The sequence below is a fragment of the Vanellus vanellus genome (genome assembly GCF_965231255.1).
Source record: "Vanellus vanellus genome assembly, chromosome: 1".
Taxonomy (NCBI): domain Eukaryota; kingdom Metazoa; phylum Chordata; class Aves; order Charadriiformes; family Charadriidae; genus Vanellus; species Vanellus vanellus.
In genome coordinates, this window is record NC_138905.1 from 199,253,125 (window position 1) to 199,274,306 (window position 21,182).

At 44.4% G+C, this 21,182-nt stretch overlaps 1 protein-coding gene across 1 annotated transcript in view; it reads left to right on the forward strand.

Moving 5' to 3' along the window:
• FLT1 (fms related receptor tyrosine kinase 1) overlaps window positions 1-21,182 on the forward strand; it is a 113,910-nt gene that overhangs the window by 67,720 nt on the left and 25,008 nt on the right. The window contains exons 13-17 of the mRNA XM_082498638.1: window positions 2,127-2,417; window positions 7,558-7,704; window positions 9,691-9,822; window positions 16,525-16,631; window positions 19,838-19,976. Of these exons, the coding sequence (XP_082354764.1) occupies window positions 2,127-2,417; window positions 7,558-7,704; window positions 9,691-9,822; window positions 16,525-16,631; window positions 19,838-19,976 (816 nt within the window). The remainder of the gene's footprint in view (window positions 1-2,126; window positions 2,418-7,557; window positions 7,705-9,690; window positions 9,823-16,524; window positions 16,632-19,837; window positions 19,977-21,182) is intronic.

Consider the following 21,182-nt stretch of genomic DNA (forward strand, 5'->3'; position numbering starts at 1 on the left):
ATTGCCCTCTGGAAGTGCCTCTGCGGCTCCATGAGCTGTAAACTTTTGCCCGTACATAAAACAACTATATTCAAGTAGATGTCTACATTTTGTTGGCTAAGGGAAATATGCTGTAACCCCTTGTAGGGAAAGGTTTCATCTTAGCAGCCCTTCCAGTCAACATGTTCTTAACTGAGACCAGAATCTGGCACCGTGTACCCTTACATATCAAAAAGGATGCTGGTGATAGTCACTTATAGATAAGTTCACTAAATTTAAAGTTTTTCTTAGAGTTTTGTTTGTTGGAGTGAGGAAAAAAGGGGTTCCCAATGATGTATAAGGGGAAGAATTCAACACACAGGCTTTAATATCCAGTCTAATATGTTAGTGTCACTGCCTCCATTAGATTGATCTTTGGACTTCACAGCTGGACTACAGCTGGTGACAGGCACACACTTTGCTCTCACTGTAAGGGCACAATGAGTTCAACCAGCAGAAATCAGGCCTCTCCCTGGAAGGCGTCCACAGTCAGAGGAAATTTCAATCCAGGACTTGCAGGAGCTCATTTACCCTGTATTTAACACTCAGGGCTAAGTGTGGAAAAGGGGATATTAAGGGGAGCAATCGATGCCAGACTTTTGACAGACAGAACTTTGTTTGAAAGGCAGCGGTGAGCAGGTCGTGTTCATGGTCCCCCTGGGGGGGCAAAGCAGCTCGGTTCGTATTGTGGGGGTTTAGGGAGAAGGTTTCTGATGGATTGGTCAATCAATGAAAAAAGTTACTGAAAGAAGGTGTGGGATACTATTCACTGGAGACCTACTCTTTACGTGCCCCTGCTGCTGTGACATTAAACCCAAAGCAACATTGGTAAGCAAGGAACTGAATGAAAGACGGCGTTGAGCTGTTTATGGTCTAAGAGAAGAGAAAAGAAGGCATAATTCTCCCTCGTGAAAGACGAAACCATTCTTATGGTTTTGAGTCAAGTTCACAGCCAAGCGCCGTAGCAATTAGCAGTGAAAGAACAATTGAAAATGGCCAAAGTCGATGTCACTTGACCAAGAAGAAGGAAATGACTTTATCAGAATATTGGCTACAAATAAACGAAGAGAGGTTGCATTCTAGGAGTAAAACTTGGAAGTGCTTTCCCTCAGGAACTTTCACTGAGGCCAGTGGCGTAACTCGCCCTCGCGGGAGAGATGAGCCCCAGGTGGAGGCAGTCGGCGCCGCCGCGGCTCTGCGCTGCTCCCCAGGTGGAGGAAGCTGCAGTAACGTTACAATGAACTGCAAACATGTCTTTTTCTTTCAAGTATGACTTTTTACATCGGTGGCTAAATTATTCCTGCCTGAATTATCCACTATGAAAAATCCTTGTGAAAACTTAAGACTTAGTAAATGGTTAGTCTAATGATCCTTGATTTCCCTCAGGTGGAATGTTGTTCACTTATGTTTAATGCCAGGCAGCCTGAATATGCGAGCCATCTTCATCCTCGTGCTGCCCGCACACAGCTGGCCACCCAGGCCAGCAGGTACTGTTTCTGCTTTCCTTTTGGGTGGCTGACATGCTTTAAATGCATGAAGGGCAAATATCTCTGTTCCAAGGGAAATCTCAGGTGTGTAATCACAGATGCAGTAATTTCTCGGGATTTGAAGCATTTTTAAGGAAGAGACATAATTTCTCTGAATACTCGTGAATAGCAAGAAAACAATATGACCAAGCGTGATGAGCTGCAGTTTTTTTCTACTGTCCCCTTGAGATTCATTTTCTCTCATGCAGTTCACGAGCTGGAACTGAGATCAGAATTTTCCGCCTTTTTCATAGTCCCACTGTGCTGTCTTTATATAATTCTGCTTTTGGTACCTTGCCCCAGTCTGTCTTAACTTGGCATAACTTTTATACGAACTCATTACTTCCAAGAGCGGCTTCAGTTTACACCAACTGATGTCTGAGCCCAAGTGTCTCGTAGCTCCAAGACAAATTATAAGAATAGCTGGAGCCTGGCATATGAAAGGAAAGATTAGAGACTTCAGCAGGAAGACAACGACATTGATTAGTTCAAAGGCTTCCTGATAAAGGGGAAAATATACGCCGTGTTAATTTTGGCTCATTCATTTCGTATAAACTAAAAAGTGTTCTTGATTTTTGACAGATGTACCGAGTGGATTCCATATTAGTTTGGAAAAAACGCCCATTGAAGGAGAGAATTTGGTCTTGTCCTGTTCGGCCAACAAATTCCTGTACAAAGACATTGCTTGGATTTTACCGAGGACAGTCAACAACCAAACGAAAGCAAAAAGGTCTCTCAACAGGGAGTACTCCATCACCCTCACTCTGACCATCAAGAACGTTTCCCTGGCACACTCGGGCACCTATGCCTGCCGAGCACGGAACATATACACGGGGAAAGAAGTGCTTCAAAAGAAAGACGTTACAATCAGAGGTGAGCACTGCAACAAAAAGGCTGTTTACTCTCGGATCCTCAAATATAAAAGCACAAGGAATGATTGTACAACACAAAGCAATGTAAAACATTAAAGGACTCATTAAACAGTAACAGGTGTCTCATATCATCTTGATTTTTTATTACTGTTGCTACCTTTCAGGCCCTGAGGTGGTGCACTTTCCCCCATGGGTTGGACGTAGGAGGAATAGCAAACAAAATCGTAACGCGTGAGCTTCCAGTTGAGTTCAGACGGGTGTTTTCTGCTTTGACAAGGCACGTGGAAGCTGGGTTTTGGAAGATCCCCTGTGCTACATTTTGCATGTTGTTATTTTTTCTCTTGCTGTCTCCTACTGAGCGATAAGGAAAACTTTGGATCAATCTTTTCTTCCACTTTGATATCGGCCTCGTCAAAAGTGTCAAAGCTGAATAAACTGATAAACTTTAAAAACTGCTGTTTTCAGTCAACAATGGACATTTAATAAGTTAACTTGAATGTGCAGAATGAGCACAATTCAGTTTGAGATTGACTGGACTATATATTTTTTATTTTAATCTGATCTTGATGGACTTATAAATATTACCTGCTGAGCAAGTTCTAATGCTTATTTATTTGAAATTATTTTCTACACTAAAGTACATTAATCTTAAAAAGTATCTTCTAAAGGAAGTATGCAGGGAAGAAATAAAATTGTTGATATAATGCACAGACCTATCATATCATTTATAAGGATGATTTTAAAACTGCCAGACGTGAACCGTGTTTCTCCAAATAAATCCAGGTAGACTTCCAGTTGCTGTGTTGGTCAATTTTTAAAGTCAGTTCTGCACTAATGTAAAAAGCTACTGATGAAAGTGTGAGTATTGCTCCTGGCCTGAAGATACAGGGATTTGTAATGCTGTAATTATTTTATTGAATGAGAAATATTACACTAACACAACTGACAAGGTTGCAGCCAGCACTGTGAGTTGTTTAATACATTTTTAGAAATACAAATTCAAAATTGAAGCCATTAAAAATATTCATTGCTTTTGGTATGCAAATGACAATTGGATTTATTATGGGGATTAAGAACCAGTCAAACTGCTGAAGGAGAATTAAGGGCAACCTAACACTTCCTTGTGAGCGTTTCCCCTTTTTCTTCCTTCGTCATGATTTTGCTATGAGATGTTTCTGTGTATTATAAATTCTGTATAAGGAAGAAGTTACTATTTTTAATAGATCTGATATAACTTTATTTTTTTACAATACATAGCTTTTATTATTTTTGGTTACATTTATGATTGATCATTTATATAGCATTTACATAAGCCATAACAAAACAGACCGTAGTGACCAAAATAGCTACAGCAAAGGAACAAAGTGGCTGTGCTTTTAAAATAGAGGGTGACAACATGACAGTTTCTTGCGCTTGGGAACTCACCAGACTATTTCCTCCTTTAGGTATCGAGACTGTGTCCCACGGCTAAACTTGTCTTTCACGTGGGAATTGCTTTTGTCAAGTGTGAAAGGGTAAACAATAGCATTTCCCCATAATGCCAGTTTCATGGAGCCTAAAATGCTTAGAAAACAATTGATAACCTGGAAGTTGTCAGAGTAAAGAAAAGAATAATCATTTATATCTTGAAATGTCACCTATAGCCTCCTTGTATACAGTAGCTCTTTTGTTCATTATTAGTGTGATGGCTCCCAGAAACAATGTGTTCTTGCAAAGGGACCTGGGTCTCTTTTTTTTCTAAAATATGTCTAAAAAGCAAGTGAAATCATTGGTGACTGCTTAAAAATGGGGCAAGTGCACTCTTTAGCATTTGCAACTCTTCAAAAGAATTACAATTCAGAATCCCCTTTTTTACGAGGCTATTTTGTAAGAAGACATTTGATGGCAAGGTGGGTGGTGATGACAGGACGTTATGAATTTTCCATGGCCTTGGGAGCCGGAGCATGATGACTCGTAGCAGCCAGTTGCCAGGCAATATGAGTTTGGGTCAAAAAAGAAAAAAAAAAAAAAAAAAAAAAAAAAAAAGAGATGTGGCAATTAGATTGTTCCTCTGTGAAATTGTTGTGAATTGCCATGATGTGTATCACTGCTGGGTGGACGTCCTGCCAGCCTGGTCCCGACCAGCGCTCGGAGGGCGACGCTGTGCAAGGATGTCGTAACATCCCGATGTGGTTGTCCCTGTTGGGAGGGACAGAGAAACCTCACTGGAAACGTTTGAGGAAAGCAGTTCTTGGGGGCCAGATAAAAACTACTGATGTCACTTTTGATGTCCTCAGATGACTGGAGAATCTCATCGGTTTGGGGAGTTTCTCTGCCTTCTGTTGTGTAATATATTATTTAGGGAGAAAGGTGTGAATTATATTTCTTCTTTTTTTTTTAAGTGTTAAAATTAAAGCTTGTATTTATATTTTTGTACTGATTAATAAAAATAAGTGAACAGACAGCATAAGCGTAACAAAGGGCAAAAATGGACGGAATGCAAAAGTATACCCCAAAACCGAACAAATTGTAATGTTTTCCCCTTGTTTGCCATTGTTTGCTTTTGGAAATGCAAATTTTCCCACCTTACCGCCCCAAGTCGGCTGAGTGCTGTCACACCAGCGTCCCCTTATCCTCTCCGTGACCCCCCCAGTCTCTCTCCCCTGGGCCAAACTCTGCCTACAATGAAGTTCCTCGGGGTCACTGAGAGCAGAGTTTGGCCCGGCAAAGCAGCGCTTGCTGGCAGGCACGAGGGCTGGGGACGATCCCGGGGGGCTGCCCTGGGCGCTGAGCCCTGCGCTGCGCATGCTGGTGGCCAGGGCAGCCCCTCGGCTTTGGGGTGAGCGGAGCGGGGCGTTGGAAACTACCCCCCCACCCTTTCCCCTTGGCTTCACTGCAAAAATGAATGGGAGAAAACAGGGGGGGTTGCAAAAGAGGATAATCCTCAGGTTGACCAAGTCCTTGAAAAACCAGCTGCTTGCAGCAGAGAAATTATTGAAAGTATGTGAATGGTGACTTAAGTTTTAAGCAAAAAAAAAAAATTTCTTAATATGAAAACCCATCTTTAGTGTATGGCTATAAAAAAAATTAAAATTAATCACAAATAACTCACAGAACGTGTGACTTGCCTTTGTTGTGTCATCTTGTCCGCCTTCATTTTGATGTCTGGGCTGGGGTGTCCATCAGGGACTGCTGATAAATGTGAACTGGGCAGCAGTGTGGGTATGTGGACGTGTGTCAGACGGTGCCTGTTCATAGACAGACTGTGTTGTGAAAAATTATAACTGTGTAAAAATCGAGATGAGATATCAATGAGAAGAGGGCAGTCTTCTTGTCTGGGAGGCAAATATTGTTGACTGTGTCATTGTGTAGGTATTTGATGAAGATTTTACTTTACAGCCTGTCTTATGAGCATTACTGTTTGGGAAGAGAGGACAGATTGTCTGCTACGCTGTAAACAAAAAATAGCATTGCCTGTGGAAATTGCACACTTGCAGTTCAGAAAAGCCCAAACTGGTCATTGCAGGGTCATGACTGTGCTGGAATTAATTTTAAGGGGTAAGAGCACAGCAAAGATAGCCTACTTTAAAAGTGCTCTTAGTACGACGGGGTTCGTGCACGCTGCATAAGCTGGTGGTACCTAGGTGCTTAATTTTTCTGAAGAGTTTTTATGTGCAGTTGGTAACAGAATAATTGTGAAGATGGAAATGTCTGATAGTTGGTTTTTCTGAAAGACTAGAGTATAATTTTCCAAACACAGAGTGTCAGAAATTCAGCTGATATTATACTTGAACTTGCTGCATTGGTATCTACTGCAATCCAAAAGAAAATATATGCATAGGATTGGGTTGTGTCTTGTTTTATTTTGTTTTATTTCGTATTTTGTAATGCGTGTCTTCCTGTGTTAGTAACTGCTGATCCTGGCAGCATCACTGAAGGGAAAGATTGCAGATAATGAGTTCTTGCACGACTGGGGAATTCAAGGGAATCTGCAGAGCATTTGCATCTGTGGGATTGCTCAGGAGCTCCCTGGATTCTCCATCACTACTTTGAAGGGACCAAAATACCAAACAGGATCATGTGAGAGTTGCAAATGTGATAGAAAGATGTTGCCATACAACGTGCATAAACATTGCAAATATCTTGATCTTTGTCAGAAGAGCCTTCGGCTCTGTACGAAATGGAGGAAGGAGTGGCAAAGGGTTGAAATGAGCATGAGAAAGACTTGTTTTGCTTCTTTCAGGGATGACTTTAACATGATGTTTATAGAGTGTTTTTGAAATGCCCTTCTGGGAGGAGAAGCAGAACAGATGAGATGTGCTTCCAATACTCATTGTCACTGACTGTCATGGAAATGTGTTTTATGACATTGTGTTTGTATGAATTTCAGTAGATAAAAGTAAAACAGGAGTGGTGTTGCCATGCTGTGTGGCTTGCTAGCACTCGGCTTCAGCCCCTGCTATCAGGGTTTCCAGTGTCTGTGTGCTGCTGGAGGACATGGGCACATTTCTCACCGATGTAGTTTTGGCAGGCGGGCTGTGGTGTGGTTTGGCCAGGCCTTGTTGCGTTCAGCCAAATATGTGAAACGCAAAAGTGGAAGAATTTATGAAGACTTTGGGACATGTAACACAACGCTTTTGTGCTTATGGTTTCCGGTTTTAGATTATGTGAGTTTACTGAATACCATTCGTAACTGTACTGTTTGAAGTAAGTAAAATGCAAAAGTCACGTTCGTGGGTATCGTGGTGTACAGATTGGGGCTATCAGTGATGCAAAGATGCTCCACAACGAGGGTGTCCTGCTAATTGTTAAAAACTGTGGTGTCACAGTTTGTTTCTCCTGATCATGCCAAACTCTGAGCTTTCATAGAAACTCGTTGCTTTTGATAAACAAATGTGGTTGGTAATGGAACTGAGGAAATCTTTTAAACAATGTCTTCACTGGGTCTTCATTGGTCATCATAACCTGCTATTGCTGAGTAATGAGAATTCTCTGCACACACCAAATGCTCTTAAGCAAACTGAAACAGTAAATAAAATCCACAAACAATGAACTTGGTAGAACGGCCACAGCTATTTACATCAGTAAAATGCTGGTAGGGAAGATAATTAAACCCCCACAGTTACAGGAATGTAAAACAGAGGTGTTGTTTTGTCTTGTAGCTCAAGAGGCACCAGCCCTCCTGCGGCACCTTATGGATCAGACAGTGAACACCAGTAACTCGGCCATGCTGGAGTGCCAGGTTCGTGGCATCCCCGAGCCCCAGATATCCTGGTTTAAAAACCATGAGGAAATACAGCAAGAATCAGGTGAGAGCTCGGTGTACTCGCCTACCTTTTACAGCCTTTTTATTGTGCCCCGTCCGCCTTAGGTAGCCATTTGCAGAGTCTTTGGCCTCAGTACCCAGACGTAAGGAAGGATTGCCCGGGCGTTACAGGCAGGCAGGCAGCAGCACGGGTGCCCTGCGTTATTCTGTCTCACACTAAAACCTCAGCCAGGCTGGAGGTGTGGGCACAACAGGCCTCTATGGAGTCAGCGGGGAAAATATAGCTCTCAATTTGCGTCTCAGAAGAGTCATGTCCAGGAGAAAATATTTCTCTCCATTTACTATAGAGGGAGCCTAAGGATCAGGTGTCTTGGCCAGCGTGTAGCTGGGCAGGAGGAAACCAAGCTTGTGTGATGTGCGTAGGAGTATCAGGGGGAGTCTGTGGTCAAGTATGCAAAATCTGTTCTTGATTCACAACCTAGCCACCAGATTAATTCTGTATCTGGAGCCACCAAAACCAAAATGCATCTGCTGGCAGCAGAGGAATCCAGGTCTCACAGAGCAGAAAGGAACAGCTTCCCAGGTGGCGTGCTGCAGCTAGAGGAAAACGCTGGGAGACGTTTACTGCCGTATCCAGAATGTGGCTTCAAAGGTCAACTGAAGCTACATGTCCAGCTCTGCTGGCACAGACGTCACAGAAGTGCTCCTTGGAGATTTCAGACCATCTGAAAGATCTCAGGATCATTCAGATGAATGATGAGGGAAAAGGCAAAACCTTTCTTATGGGAATTCATCCACGTTCAGATCAGAAGCACACAATGAGCAAATGTTACAGGCTCAGCAAAAATGTTCAAGGAGGTTTGGTCTGTAGGAACTTGAATCCTAAGTGTAGTCTTCAATAACAATGTTTTATAAAGTTTGTGTTTAAGGTTCTGTCCTGCATTGTTGGAAATTACTGTAACATGAATAAAGACAACAAGGAGTAACTCTGAGGATTTCTCAAAGTGATTTATAAGCGCTTGCAGACTTGCAGCAAAGGCACTAAACTTAATTTAGAGCCAGATTCCACAAAGCTTTACAGTGACCACATGGTTGTAATGTGTGTTACTAGCATTATCTTGTAAAATGAGTTACTAGCATTATCTTGTAAAATGAGTGCCGTGTGTCTAACTTGGGTGTAATGCGACACATGAGGTTAGCAGCCAGGAAGATGTCTCTAGAGAGTAGGTCAGAGCACTTTAGTTAGGTGCCTGAAATAGGTGGTGGGAACAGTACATTTTGATGGGATGGTAGTTCTGATGGAGCCAAACGCACAAGTGTGCACTTGACTGAACATTTCCTGGCTATACAGTGCCTGAAAGGCAGTCCTGAGGCCAAATCCGCTCCCTGCCTCTTCCCCGCTTGCTGGAGTATAGCCCAGGCTGGCTTCTGGGTTGACCCAGCTGGAATATACGAGGTGTTGAAAACTTCAGATAACTCCTGTGTTTTAGGGTACACCTCATCAGACCTCTCTTTGCACTAGCTGGGGTCTTTCCGTGAAGGGGCCCATTGTCCCACACCACATGGGCAAGTGAGATTTGGAGTGAGTCTGCTGCCCATAAGGCCAGTGTGGACACACAGAGCTGGTTCTTGGGGGTGCTCTAAGCTTGAGCTGCTTCTGGTGCCACGCCTGGAAGTGCAGTGGTTAAGTAATCAGACCACCCATTTTCCAAAAGTTGGAGACATGCTGAAGAACTCACTTGCATGAAAGTCTAGGCAGAGTGCTGATCAATATACACAACACCAAGTGCCCCCAGGATCATTCTCTTAGGCTGAGCTTTTTCACTCACACAAGTGCTTTGTAAACACTGATTTCCAAAAGATTCCCAAAACATCCAAGTATATTTGGCTTTCCTGCAGATAACATTGTGCTGTGCAGTTCGTGGCTCAGATTTCTTTTTAGAAGAACTTGAAGCAGATATTATTACACAAGGGCCTGTTTTTGTTTATATCCTGGCTCCCTCTCATTGCAAAATATTTCATTTCACAGGAATAATTTTAGGGCCCGGAAGCCGAATGCTGTTTATTGAAAGAGTAAAAGAGGAGGATGAAGGACTTTACCAGTGTATAGCCACCAACTTAAAAGGGTCTGTGGAGAGTGCGGCATATGTCACGGTACAAGGTAAAGCACGACATCAAACGGGAAGAGCAAACTTGCCGGGGTGAAGTTCCTACTCAGGCTGGAAGGGCTGGGGTATGACTTGGGGCTCATGCGGTGATCTCTGAAGGCAGTGGTTTCAAGGAAGTCCTAGCAAGGGAAGTGTACCAGGTTGGAAAGGAAGCCCAGCAGGAAATGCTAACTCAGAGAGTGTTTACACTGACCTAAAAAGAAGAATTGCTTCAACCCAACAAAGATCGGGTCAGGGTAGAAGACAAATGTAAATTTAGTATCATCAAAACAAACAAAAAACAGAAGGAACACTCCTACCCACTCGTTTTCCCATTTCAGGTTAATTCCAAAGAAATTAGAGGCCTGAGACATTTTCATTTGTTTATTTTCAATGTAAAGTGAACTGCCAGATTAGACTAGAAGATTTTAGCCTAGCAATAGCTACACATGCATTTTTCTAAGGTACTTGGTGTAAGAACTAAGTACGATCTAGTTATTTCTTTAACCATTACCTGAGTTATTTTGCTATTAATTTAAATGTCCCGTGTTGTTCTGCCTTCTGCCAAGCTTGACTCAGGTCTGTGGCACTGACTTTTGTCCAGTAATTTTACATTGCATAAAAATAAGGGTTATTCACTGGCTTTTCAGTTTCATTGAATACCGTTTTCGTTCGTGTATTATGAGATAAGAGAATTAGTTGACATTCTCCATGTAAGTCAGTGCCATGTGTGAATTGAATTTGACTTAACCTATCTTATTGACCTTATCTGTTAAGTAAATAGTCCTAAATGCATTTAGTTTCTCTTTATAGAAGACTATTTGACTACCACCACGTCTCTCAGGCAGGGATGTCTTTATGGATGTTCTCATACAATGGCTAAGTGTATCTGAATACTACTGAGCATTTGAATACTACCCTACAGCAGAATACCATTACAGCGAGTAAATCAGTATTGATTTTCTGCCATGAGTGCGTTAGCAGCCTCAGTTAATGGTGATCGTTGATGATACAATGACTTTTTTTGCTGTAAAATGCCAGGGATAAGTATATGTACATGCGGGCTTGCCTAACTGGTGTAATCCAGGAGTTAAAAACACCTATCTTGTTATGAATAATGCTAAGGTTTTTATGGCTGCTCTAATAACTAAAAGAATACCTTGTGCCTAAGTACTTGCTGTCCAATGCATCCTGCTAACTGATAGTCTTGGACAATGTCATTCATTATTGTATTGATTTTTAACATCATTGTGTCTTTGCTATTTATTACAACCACAAGCATTCTGTCAGATGGCTTCTAAGAAGATGTATCTCCTTGTCCATGATCCAGAGAAGAGGAAAGACAGCAACCGGGCAGGTTGCTCTCTGGTTACATCCTGGGGGACCACTGACAATGTTCTTCTGTGACTCCTACGGGAGCTCTTAGATAAGCAGGAGATGAAGTTTACCATGTTAAAATGTTTGGCTTTGAGACTGGGTGAGAAAAAGAGAGGGAGTTTGTCTTATCCACTGTGGTCAAGAAAAATGCCTTTCCACCCTCTCTCTTCCTACTGCCTGAAGGGACGTCACTGGAGGGTTTTTCATTCGCATTGGAGTGTCTGTCCCTCTCCCAGGGAATGGCAGCCTCTCACCCCATCCCTGAGCCTGGAGGGATGAGATCAGGGCTTAAACGCGAGCTCTCTCTAGGCTTTGCCACTTACTTTTCTTTCTGAGAAGTACAGACGGTGCGACTGCCACTGTGGAGGACGAAAGCCTTGCCTCCGTCTCGGCAGCTCTCGGAGCGCAAGGCTGCAGATCAAAGGGAGCGGAGCAAGGCCTCGTGTCGATGGCGGTGTTTAGCAGATTGGAAGAGTAGTTTGTGAATGAGTCAGGAAGGAAACTGTCTGCTCTCTTTATTTCCTCTGAAAAAACATTCTTATACTCACAGATAAAACAATGAGTTATTTTTATATCGGAGATGGATGAATGGATGGTGAAATCCAAGGCCCGTCTTTAAATAATCGCAGCCTGTGTTTGGTTTGGAAGCCCTGCTTGCTGGGCTTTCTGAGGAGGAGAGGGGCCACGCTTGTGGACATGTTAGAGCAAGCTGTCCGCTTGCTCTTGGCTGAGGAACTGAAGAGGCAGCGAATCTGCAAGGACTGAACAGGAACAGCAAATGGCTGCCAGAGCACCCAGCAGGCGGAGGGGACTGAGTCTCTGAAAACCTGGGGACACAAGCTGTTGGGCATGGAGGAAACACAGGCAGTCTTGGGCAGCTCCCCTTTGAAGGGATGCCTGGCTGCACAGCATCTTCCCTCCTTGCAGAGTGGGTGACTTGCTATGAAAGCCTTGCCCTGCTTCTCCTCCTGGGGACGCTCACCCCCCCTCTCAGCGGGAGCCAGCGATACGGCTAGTTGCAGAGGTGCTGCACTATTTGCAGGGGATGCGTCGACAAAGGAAGGAACATCTTGTACAGCTCATGCTCACTGAAATCCAGATGTATAACAAGCAAATGCATACAGTAACGTGCACTGTCTTAAAGCTGATGCTTGATAACTTAAAGGGATCCCTGCTGATGAGAAAGGAAAACATCTCATTTATTAAGTATTCACTGAACTATTCCGACACTATAAAAAGGGTGTTTGCTTTTTAAATAACTATCTGTTTTTCTATCTACATTTCTGACTATATCTCAAAAAGTTCTTGTACCTTTTGAGTCACCGACTCCGAAGTTATCAGGAATGTTTCCATGAATTTTAACTGGAATTCCCTTGGCTACTGAATGAGGTTCGGCCTGGGTTATGCAGATGACTATAAGAGAAAAGATGAACATCAGGGGACACTTAGACTCCTGTTACCTCAAGGGACCACCAAAGGGAGTCCTGGGGGTCTCCTGTTCAACCTCAGCTCAAGCCAGGATCATCACCAACACTACACACAGTCAGCAATGGCTTTGTCTGGCCAGGTTGTGAAAACTTTCAAGGACAGAAATTCCTCAGCATCTCTGAGCACCCATCCCAGTGCTGCACTACCATGATCATGAGATCACATGGATTGAACAAGGTAGATCACATTGGTCTAGGGGTGAGGGATGCTTTGGGTGCAGCAGAGTGGTGTTGGTGCCCCAGGCATTGCTTTTTCCCTGGTTGATACCTGACACAGAGCTGCACCTCTAAGTGATTAGCAGTGCAGAGTCTAATTGGAGGCCTGTGACTAGTGGTGTTCCCCAGGGGTCAGTACTGGGTCCAGTCTTGTTCAACATATTCATCAATGACCTGGATGAGGGGACAGAGAGTACCTTCAGCAAGTTTTCTGATCACACAAAACTGGGACAAATGGCTGACGCACCAGAAGGCTGGGCTGCCATTCAACAAGACCTGGACAGGCTGGACAGTTGGGCGGAGAGGAAGCTAATGAAGGTCAACAAGGGCAAATGTACAGTCCTGTACCTATGGAGGAATAACCCCATGCACCACTACAAGGGTTGATCTGCTGGAAAGCAGCTCTGCAGAGAGAGACCTGGGAGTCCTGATGGACAAGCTGACCATGAGCCAGCAATGTGCCCTTGTGGCCAAGAAGGTCAGCGGTCTCCTGGAGTGCATTAAAAAGACTGTGGTCAGCAGGTGAAGTGAGGTCATCCTTCCCCTCTACTCTGCCCTGGTGAGGCTAAATCTCCTCTGGAGATATTCAAAACCCACCTGGACACAATCCTGTGCAACTTGGTCTAAGTGAACCTGTTTTGGCAGGGGAGTTGGACTAGATCATCACCAGAGGTCCCTTCCATCCCCTACTATTCTCTGATTCTGTGTTTCTATTCAGAGCTGAAATCCTAATGACAGAGTCTATGACAGCCCAAGGCTTGAACTCGTGCCTGGAGGGGTCAGTGCATTAGTCCAGGCTCTTGTCCCCTCATGCCTGCACTGTCCTGGTGTCTCTTGTAGATGCTGAGAGAGAAAAGCAGCTGCCGGTGGCACTTCTTTACTGGCCCTCTCCTCACCCCTCTGCAGCACTGCAGAGACGTGGGATGGTGTGGGGGACTTTCGGAGGGGCTCTGGGGCAGGAAGGGGGCTGCTGCTTGCCACAGCAGGTCAAGAGGATGTGGCAGAGCTGTACATGGCAGAAAGTCTGTGTCTAATGAGGTGGCTGGTGGGTAGGGGTCCGGGAAGGGTGTAAGGGGGAGCCAGAAATCTTGAGCTACCAGGCAAAGAGAGGGATTTGGTCCTGCTTACAGCCCCTCCAAACTCTGCTGATCCTAAGCCCTCTTCTAAGTGTTCCTGCCTGTTCTGCCTCAAATCAGATCTTCTCCTACACAGCTTAGAGGCACTCAGCCAGCTCCGGCTGCAAGCTTTTAGCAAGACGAGGAATCCGACATTTGATAAACCAGGCCAACCCCAGGCTGGAGAAATTCTTTCTGGTTGCCCGAATTCACTCGGACATTTCAAAGACAGCACCTTCACATCTCTTCACTAACTCTTGGGCGGCATACGGTAGCGGTTAGGGAGTTGCTGCCTTCCACCCCAGGACTGGCTGTATCATGCCTCATGGCTTTTCTGAGTCCTGCCATATGGAGCAGCGGCAACAAATGAACCTTCAGCCCCTCCAGGTTTTGCTGAATAAATGTCAGAAACTATTACTCGCCATCTGCACGGGTGCTGCTCAGAAGCAAGAGGAGAGTATCCATACGTAAAAGGAAAGCCTAATGTCAGTGGACAGGCACGCTGCATTAGGCTGTATCATTTATGCCGTCATTATGACCCCTATCTAAATCAAGCCTTTAAAAAATACTTGAGAAAAATTAACACTATTGGCATTTTGAAGAAATAGATACTTTATATCTCTACTTGCAATTGCAGTTGTATTTTTCTTCAATGAGCTTTATTTTCAAAGCTCCAGAAAGGACATGCTGGAGAAATCTTAGATATAGGGTACGAACGCAAATATGATTATCACCTTTAGAGAAGGAAAATTTTATGCTAGTTAAGCTACAACTACAGGAAGCAATTCAAGCTCCGAACAAAGCTCTGTAGCCTTGCTTAAAACCAGGCAGCATATCCATCTGGATTACCTGGTAAGTACCACCAGTGAGACATCAATCATCCCTTTTCAGTGTGTCAGGAGTGACACCAAGCTGCCCGGGGTCTGAAACTACTGCAAGCGCAGTTGACAAAATCACTGTGAAATCATGTTCAGAATTACTCCTTCTTGTCCTCTCATTTTCTCTCTCTGGAGTGTGTATCAGAATAAGAGGCAGAGCATAAGGGTTTGTTGCTTTTTTTTGCATTTGCTACCAATCAGATGGAAAACATATTGTGGGAAGTGTGATATTTTGACACGATCACAGGATCTGCAAAACAGACTGCTCCGAAACCATTTTACGAGTCCCTAAGTAGTAGTCTGAAGTGAATTTTATTTTGGCTTTTTTTTTTTTTTTTAAGATCTGTCAGTGGGGTCTAATCCTCTCCAAATTTCTAGCGTTCATGTTTTCTTGCTGCTTCGTTTTCAGGGTTTTTTGTTTTTGTTTTTCCCTTTCTGTGCTTAATCTGTTCCCTGGTTTGGAGAGCTCTCCCAGCTCCCCGCCAGCTGGGTTCTGCCAGGTGCTGCTGGGTCCTGTGGAGGAGAACGTCCCGTGGAGAGTGTCCCATGTCCCCTCAGGGAGCCTGGCACCATGCTGCTGGTGTGACCAACAGGAGACCTGAGGGCACAGAGCCTGTCAGGAGACCAGCAGGTTCTACACCCCAGATTTCTGGCCACACTGCTTGGTGGGGATTAAGACCAAGACTCCTGTGCCATGCTTTGCAGAAGCTGAGATCACAGGTGCCAGACCAGGTCCATCCAGACCATATGAAGGAGAAGAGCTCATGGACTGCTGCCAGCTGCACGGCGAGCCTCCAATGGAGCCCCCAGCTCCCCCTAGGAGAGGCTTTTGGTGAGGGCTGGCTGGTTTCCAGTATGGCTGGGACGGTGGTGCAGGCCGCAGGGCTCAACTGTCAGCGGCGCAGAGCTCACCAAGCCAGGACAGAGCAGGTCCAGTGCCCGAGGAAAGGCATCAAACATCCTGGACAGCATAACCCAAGCAGAAGCACTGCAGGGTGCCCTTGAGTCACACCTGGATTCACCGGTGTCTACACCAGCACAAGCCCTCCCTGGAGCTTCTCCTGCGCGTTATCAGCAGCTCTCACACAGCAGCGTTGCTCCTGGGGAAGGGCCAGCGGAGCCGTCCCCTGCGCACAGCCCCTTCCTCTCCTGAGGCTGCGGGGGACTGAGAGTTTCTGAGACCTCTGCTCCTCTCTTGGATGTGGGCTCGGCCAGATGGGTTTCGCAGTTGGGGGTAGGGTGGGTGTGAAACAGCATAAGCAGTCCTACACACATTCTCATGCAGAGAAAATTTGCCTAAAAAAAAACCCTGCAGCTGAATTTCCACCTCAAAAGGAAATTGTTATCCACAATCCAATTGCCATCCACAACCTGGTTTACTTCACCTCCTGCACCCCAAAGAAGAGCTGATTTTTTGCTGAAAAACCTATGGATGGATCGAAAGCAATTTTGCTGTGTTCAATAAAACAGCTTTACTGGGAGACCATTTTTTTCCAGGCTCTGCAAGCCAGTCCAAACAGAGATTAATACCCCATTGAAAAGCAGCTGGCGCTTCCTGGTATTTTATTTTAATGGCAAAGAAGTATAAAGTGCCCTTGTTTTGCAGGTCATTTTCTAAAACTTTTGCCGCTTGATTTTCCCAGGCACATCGGAGAGGTCAAACCTGGAGCTAATAACCCTGACCTGTACCTGCGTGGCTGCGACACTCTTTTGGCTCCTGTTGACCCTCTTCATACGGAAGCTGAAGAGGGTAAGAGCGGACAGGGACCTTCCCGGTGGCACCTGCTTCTCTTTACTAGCCCTTTGCTCATGTTACAAAATCCTTCCCAGACCACTGGGATTGCTGAGACGTAAAAGAAAAAAAAATCTGATTTACTTACTGCTCACCTTTGCTCCCCGTGCAATCACCAGGCTGCTGATGGGTGCCCAGGGACTCGTAACTTGCTGTGTTGTAGCTGAGTGTGAGTAAGCCAAGAAGCAAAGCCTGGGTGGGGGCAAGGCCCTGAGACTCACAAACGTTTGGGTGCCTGACTCCCACCAAAGGCATCCCCATTCCCTTAAAAGCTGTGGGGGTTTGGCATCTTAATGTCTTTGAAGGTCTGAGTGAGTGAGAATGACAGATCTTCGCGGAGTGCGTTACAGTCTGGTTTGCACACAGTGTCTGGTATAATTACATCACTTGCAAAGTGATATTTTACTGAAGTAGTTTTGGTGGTGCAGCCTCTAGAGCAGATGATCCTATATCAGCATGATAAGGTTAACTGCCCATGCAGCTGACGCTCCTTCTTGTCCAAGGCTGACCGTGATGGTTTAAAGCTCCTTTATGCTGACAGCACCATGTCTGCATTGCATGGTGTGTGCAGCTTTTAAGCTTTAGCACAGCAACTCTCCTAAGCAGAAAATACAGTCCTTTGGTAGTGCAGAAAGTTCTTAGAGCAACTTGGAGGAGCAGATGCATTTGAGGGAAGGGAGGTATCAAGGCGATGGGGCGCACTGCAGGACATGAGGTGAAGAATGGCTGCCTGTCCCTCTCTCCCCCACTCCCACACCACAGCAGCACTGAGCCCTGGCTGCCCTCCTTCACCCAGCTCAAGAGGCACTGCAGCGTGATGCCATGGGGACCAGCTCCCAACCGCCACAGCTGAGCATGTTCTAGCTGGCCAAGCTCCGTGACAATTGCTAAAGGTTGACTGCAGCCCACCAGGCCATTTTATCTCAACCTGCATTAAGGCCTGCCTGTATCTTAGGTTTTACACTGAAGAATTCTATTGATCGTTGAGAAAGCAGGACCAGACCTCCAAACCAGGGCGGTGGAGCAGCAGTCACTCTGCCCACCTTCCTACTGCCACAAACTGTCCTAAGGAGAAATGCATGGGAGTTTTTTGGGGGAAAGAAAAGGAGACATCAGCTGGAGCCATGGAGAAACTTGGTAGCTATAGAGAAATTACAAAGCAAGTGGGGCCAGTTCTGACTGCTCACCAGTAGTGATGAAGCAATTCATAACATGACTGCAAACTCTTGGGAAAATGTAAGTTTCCAAAGTAGCAAAGGGTTGCAGACTTTCTTTTTTAATTATTTGTTATGATACCAAAACTTGACATTTGCTGGTTAGATTGTTAAAAGATAATAAAAATAATCATTGTTGCTGTAGAACAAGGGACTTTAACTCCGTGGCCTGTGAAGGCTTCTTTCCAGATGAGCCTTTCCAGCTAGTGTTTGTCTGTGCTTATGGTCTTCTCTGTGTTTCTGTTACAGACCCTGACTCTCAAGGATTTATGTCTGGAATTAGCTCTAAATTAAATTTCATATACAAATTAAGTTGCCACAGCAGAAAAAAAGTCTTTTATGCTCTCTGAGAGCATTTTCTTAAAGCCTGTCTGTTACAGGTACAGGGACAAATGATACACTTAACAATTCCTCACCATTCAAAATGTTGCTTCAAATCTCTAATTGTGCCAAAAATTTGGTATTCATTGTGTTTGAATAAAGAAGTGTAGGAAGCTCTCTGAACCTTGCCACTCCCCTGTTGATTCTTCTGAGGTGCATCCACTTAAAAGCTCTTCTCAAGTGACTGGTAGGAGCAGTCTGGTACACACATCTTGATCAAGAAATACTCCTCTTGTAGCACCACGCATGCTTCTGTTTCTATCCATATCCCACTTCTCCATGTCCTGTCCAGGGTCAGGGGATGGTTTGGAACCAGGCTTTATGCCACCTGACTTTTCCCAAGCATCACTGTAATCTTTCTTGGGACTAACCTTCTGCGTACTTGGGATGGTGAAAGGCAACTGAAACAGGAGCTATTAGCTACTGTCTTTTTAATCTAGTTACGTTTGTAACCAAAGCAAGCCCAGCTACAAATAGCCTTTTCAAACAAAGGCCTGGAAATACATGTATTAGGGACATATCTCCAAGCCGTAGAGGAGGAAAGTCGCAAGTCACAAGGGGCAGTTAAAGCAACAGCAAAGGAATAAGCAGATATATCTCTGTGGTTGTGTAGGTGCCCATGTGCTGTTTCCATGAGTTTAGGAAAAGCAATGTGAAGGGGCTCAGTTCAACAGATTTTCCATAAACTCTAGCTAATAGCCAGGAAATTAGAGCAAACGTTAGACCTTTTCTATAGAAACATACGTACTCCCGTGTCAAGAAGAGTCCAGTGGATTAGAGTGGCAATCTGGGTGTTCTTTGAAGGAAAATATGTTTCAAAATGGATGGACTGCAGAAAACTTTGCGATTAGGTTCATCTTTCCTCACATTTCTCATGCGGAGAAATGAGCAAATTTCCACATTTGCTCAGTGGAAAACGAACTTTTGGAGAATTCATTTGAAATTATGTGTTTGAAATTATGTGTTTGAGTCTGGGTGTTTATTAATTCCTCCAAACTCAAATAATTTCAGTAAATTTGTCAGAAATGATACCAAAGAAATAAAAAATTCTGAAAATTTGTAAACAGTTTCTGAAATGTTTAATGTCTAGTCTCCTGACGACAAGCCTTGCACAACTTCTAACCACATATGACCTATCTTTGCCGGGTATATGGAAAAAACAAACACTGGCAGTTGAACTCCATCTGTTGCATATGGCCACTTCTTGCTTTGCACAATCATGAAGGAAAGTTATTTTTATCAGCAATGTTTAGTCATTTGCTGAAAATATTTCTTTTGACTGTGCAGGGGGCCGGTATCATAACACCATATGTTAATACAGATCCACATGGATTTCATTGAAGAAACTGATTTGTCACATACAAGGAAAGCTAGAGGACAGAGACTCTTTTACATAAAAAGTCTTGTAATATTTAAAAAAGCCAAAGGGAGCTTAACCAAAGCATCTATTGCACTGTGAAACACGCAGCCCTGAGGACAGAATTAACTTGGAGCCCTTGATCCCAACAGGAAGATGTTGACAGATACCCTTATCCTCTTTTTCATTTTGCCATATTCTTTGTTTTCTAGCCTTATTCTTCCGGCGTGAAGACCAACCATTACCTTTCAATCATAATGGATCCTGATGAAGTCCCCTTAGATGAGCAATGTGAACGTCTGCCTTATGATGCCAGCAAGTGGGAGATTGCAAGGGAAAGGCTTAAACTAGGTAATATTGGCATACTTCACGTTGGGTTTGCAGTGATTGAATGAGAGGAGCCGGGTGTGTTTTAGACACGCAGCACAACGTACTGCCAGGTTTGGTCTGAGCTATTCTACACTGAGTGCCCTGGTCCATGACTGACTTACAGCATTTAGGACGGACTGACTGACTGCGTCTGCCTGACTTTCCATATGTATATTTTGACACCAGGTAGGAAAACTAAAATACAGACAATAATGCTGCACTCTATTTTTCTTCAGACAGATTTACTTAAAACATGACATAAAAACAGGGCAACCGAAGTCTTCCAAATCAGACCACTGACTTGGATGTTTCTCTCTGTAGACTCAGGACCCTGACCTTTGGCATTTACTATAATTTGCTTCCCCTGTAACCTGGTTATGTGCTCATCTGACAAAAAGCCTATGCAGAAATGGGTTCTCCCAGTCCACCCTGTACCCCTCCCTGTTTCTTCCTTTCCTCCTCTTTCCAACACACCCTCTCTGTTTTCCCTCTGTGCTGCAGATTTATAAACATTCTTGTCGGTGCACCATAAAGTGCAAGAATGTGACACATGAGTCCCCACATAAATAAATAAGTATCCACGGAAACTTTGAACCTGCAACTAGCTCGCCTACAGATGCCCCCGTGAAAGGCATGGGTTTGGGAGCGTTCCTTACTTGCTTTGCCTGGTGTGGGGCTGACGAGGAGGGAAGGAAGGCAGGGACCAGATTTTGGAGTTGAGGAATCCATCCAGAAACCACACAGATTTTGGCAAGAGGGACAACATTAAAATATCAGCAATAATCTCAGACTGTTGCTATAGTGCTGTTTGTTCTTTCAGGCATGCATTAGATTTGTCCCGCAGCAAGGGCTAGAAAAATCGCTGCATTTTAGCTAGGAGCTGTAACAGATTCCTTTTGTCCTCCAGGGATCAGGGACAGAGGGTGATTAAAACATGCACACAATTAGGATCACACTTAATTCGCCTGCTAGAAGTCACAAGGTGACCAGATGTGGATGAGCACAGCTGAAATGTATTGCTAGCGATTTATAATTGTCATACACAATTCTGGGAATGCTGAAACATAACTTTGTGCTGGAGCGTCTTCAGTCTTCAAATAGTTTTCTTACAATGGTGGACCAAGATCTTGATGTGCAGACAATGTGATCGCTGGTTTATGCGATGCTTTATTTGTGTGTAAATCCCAT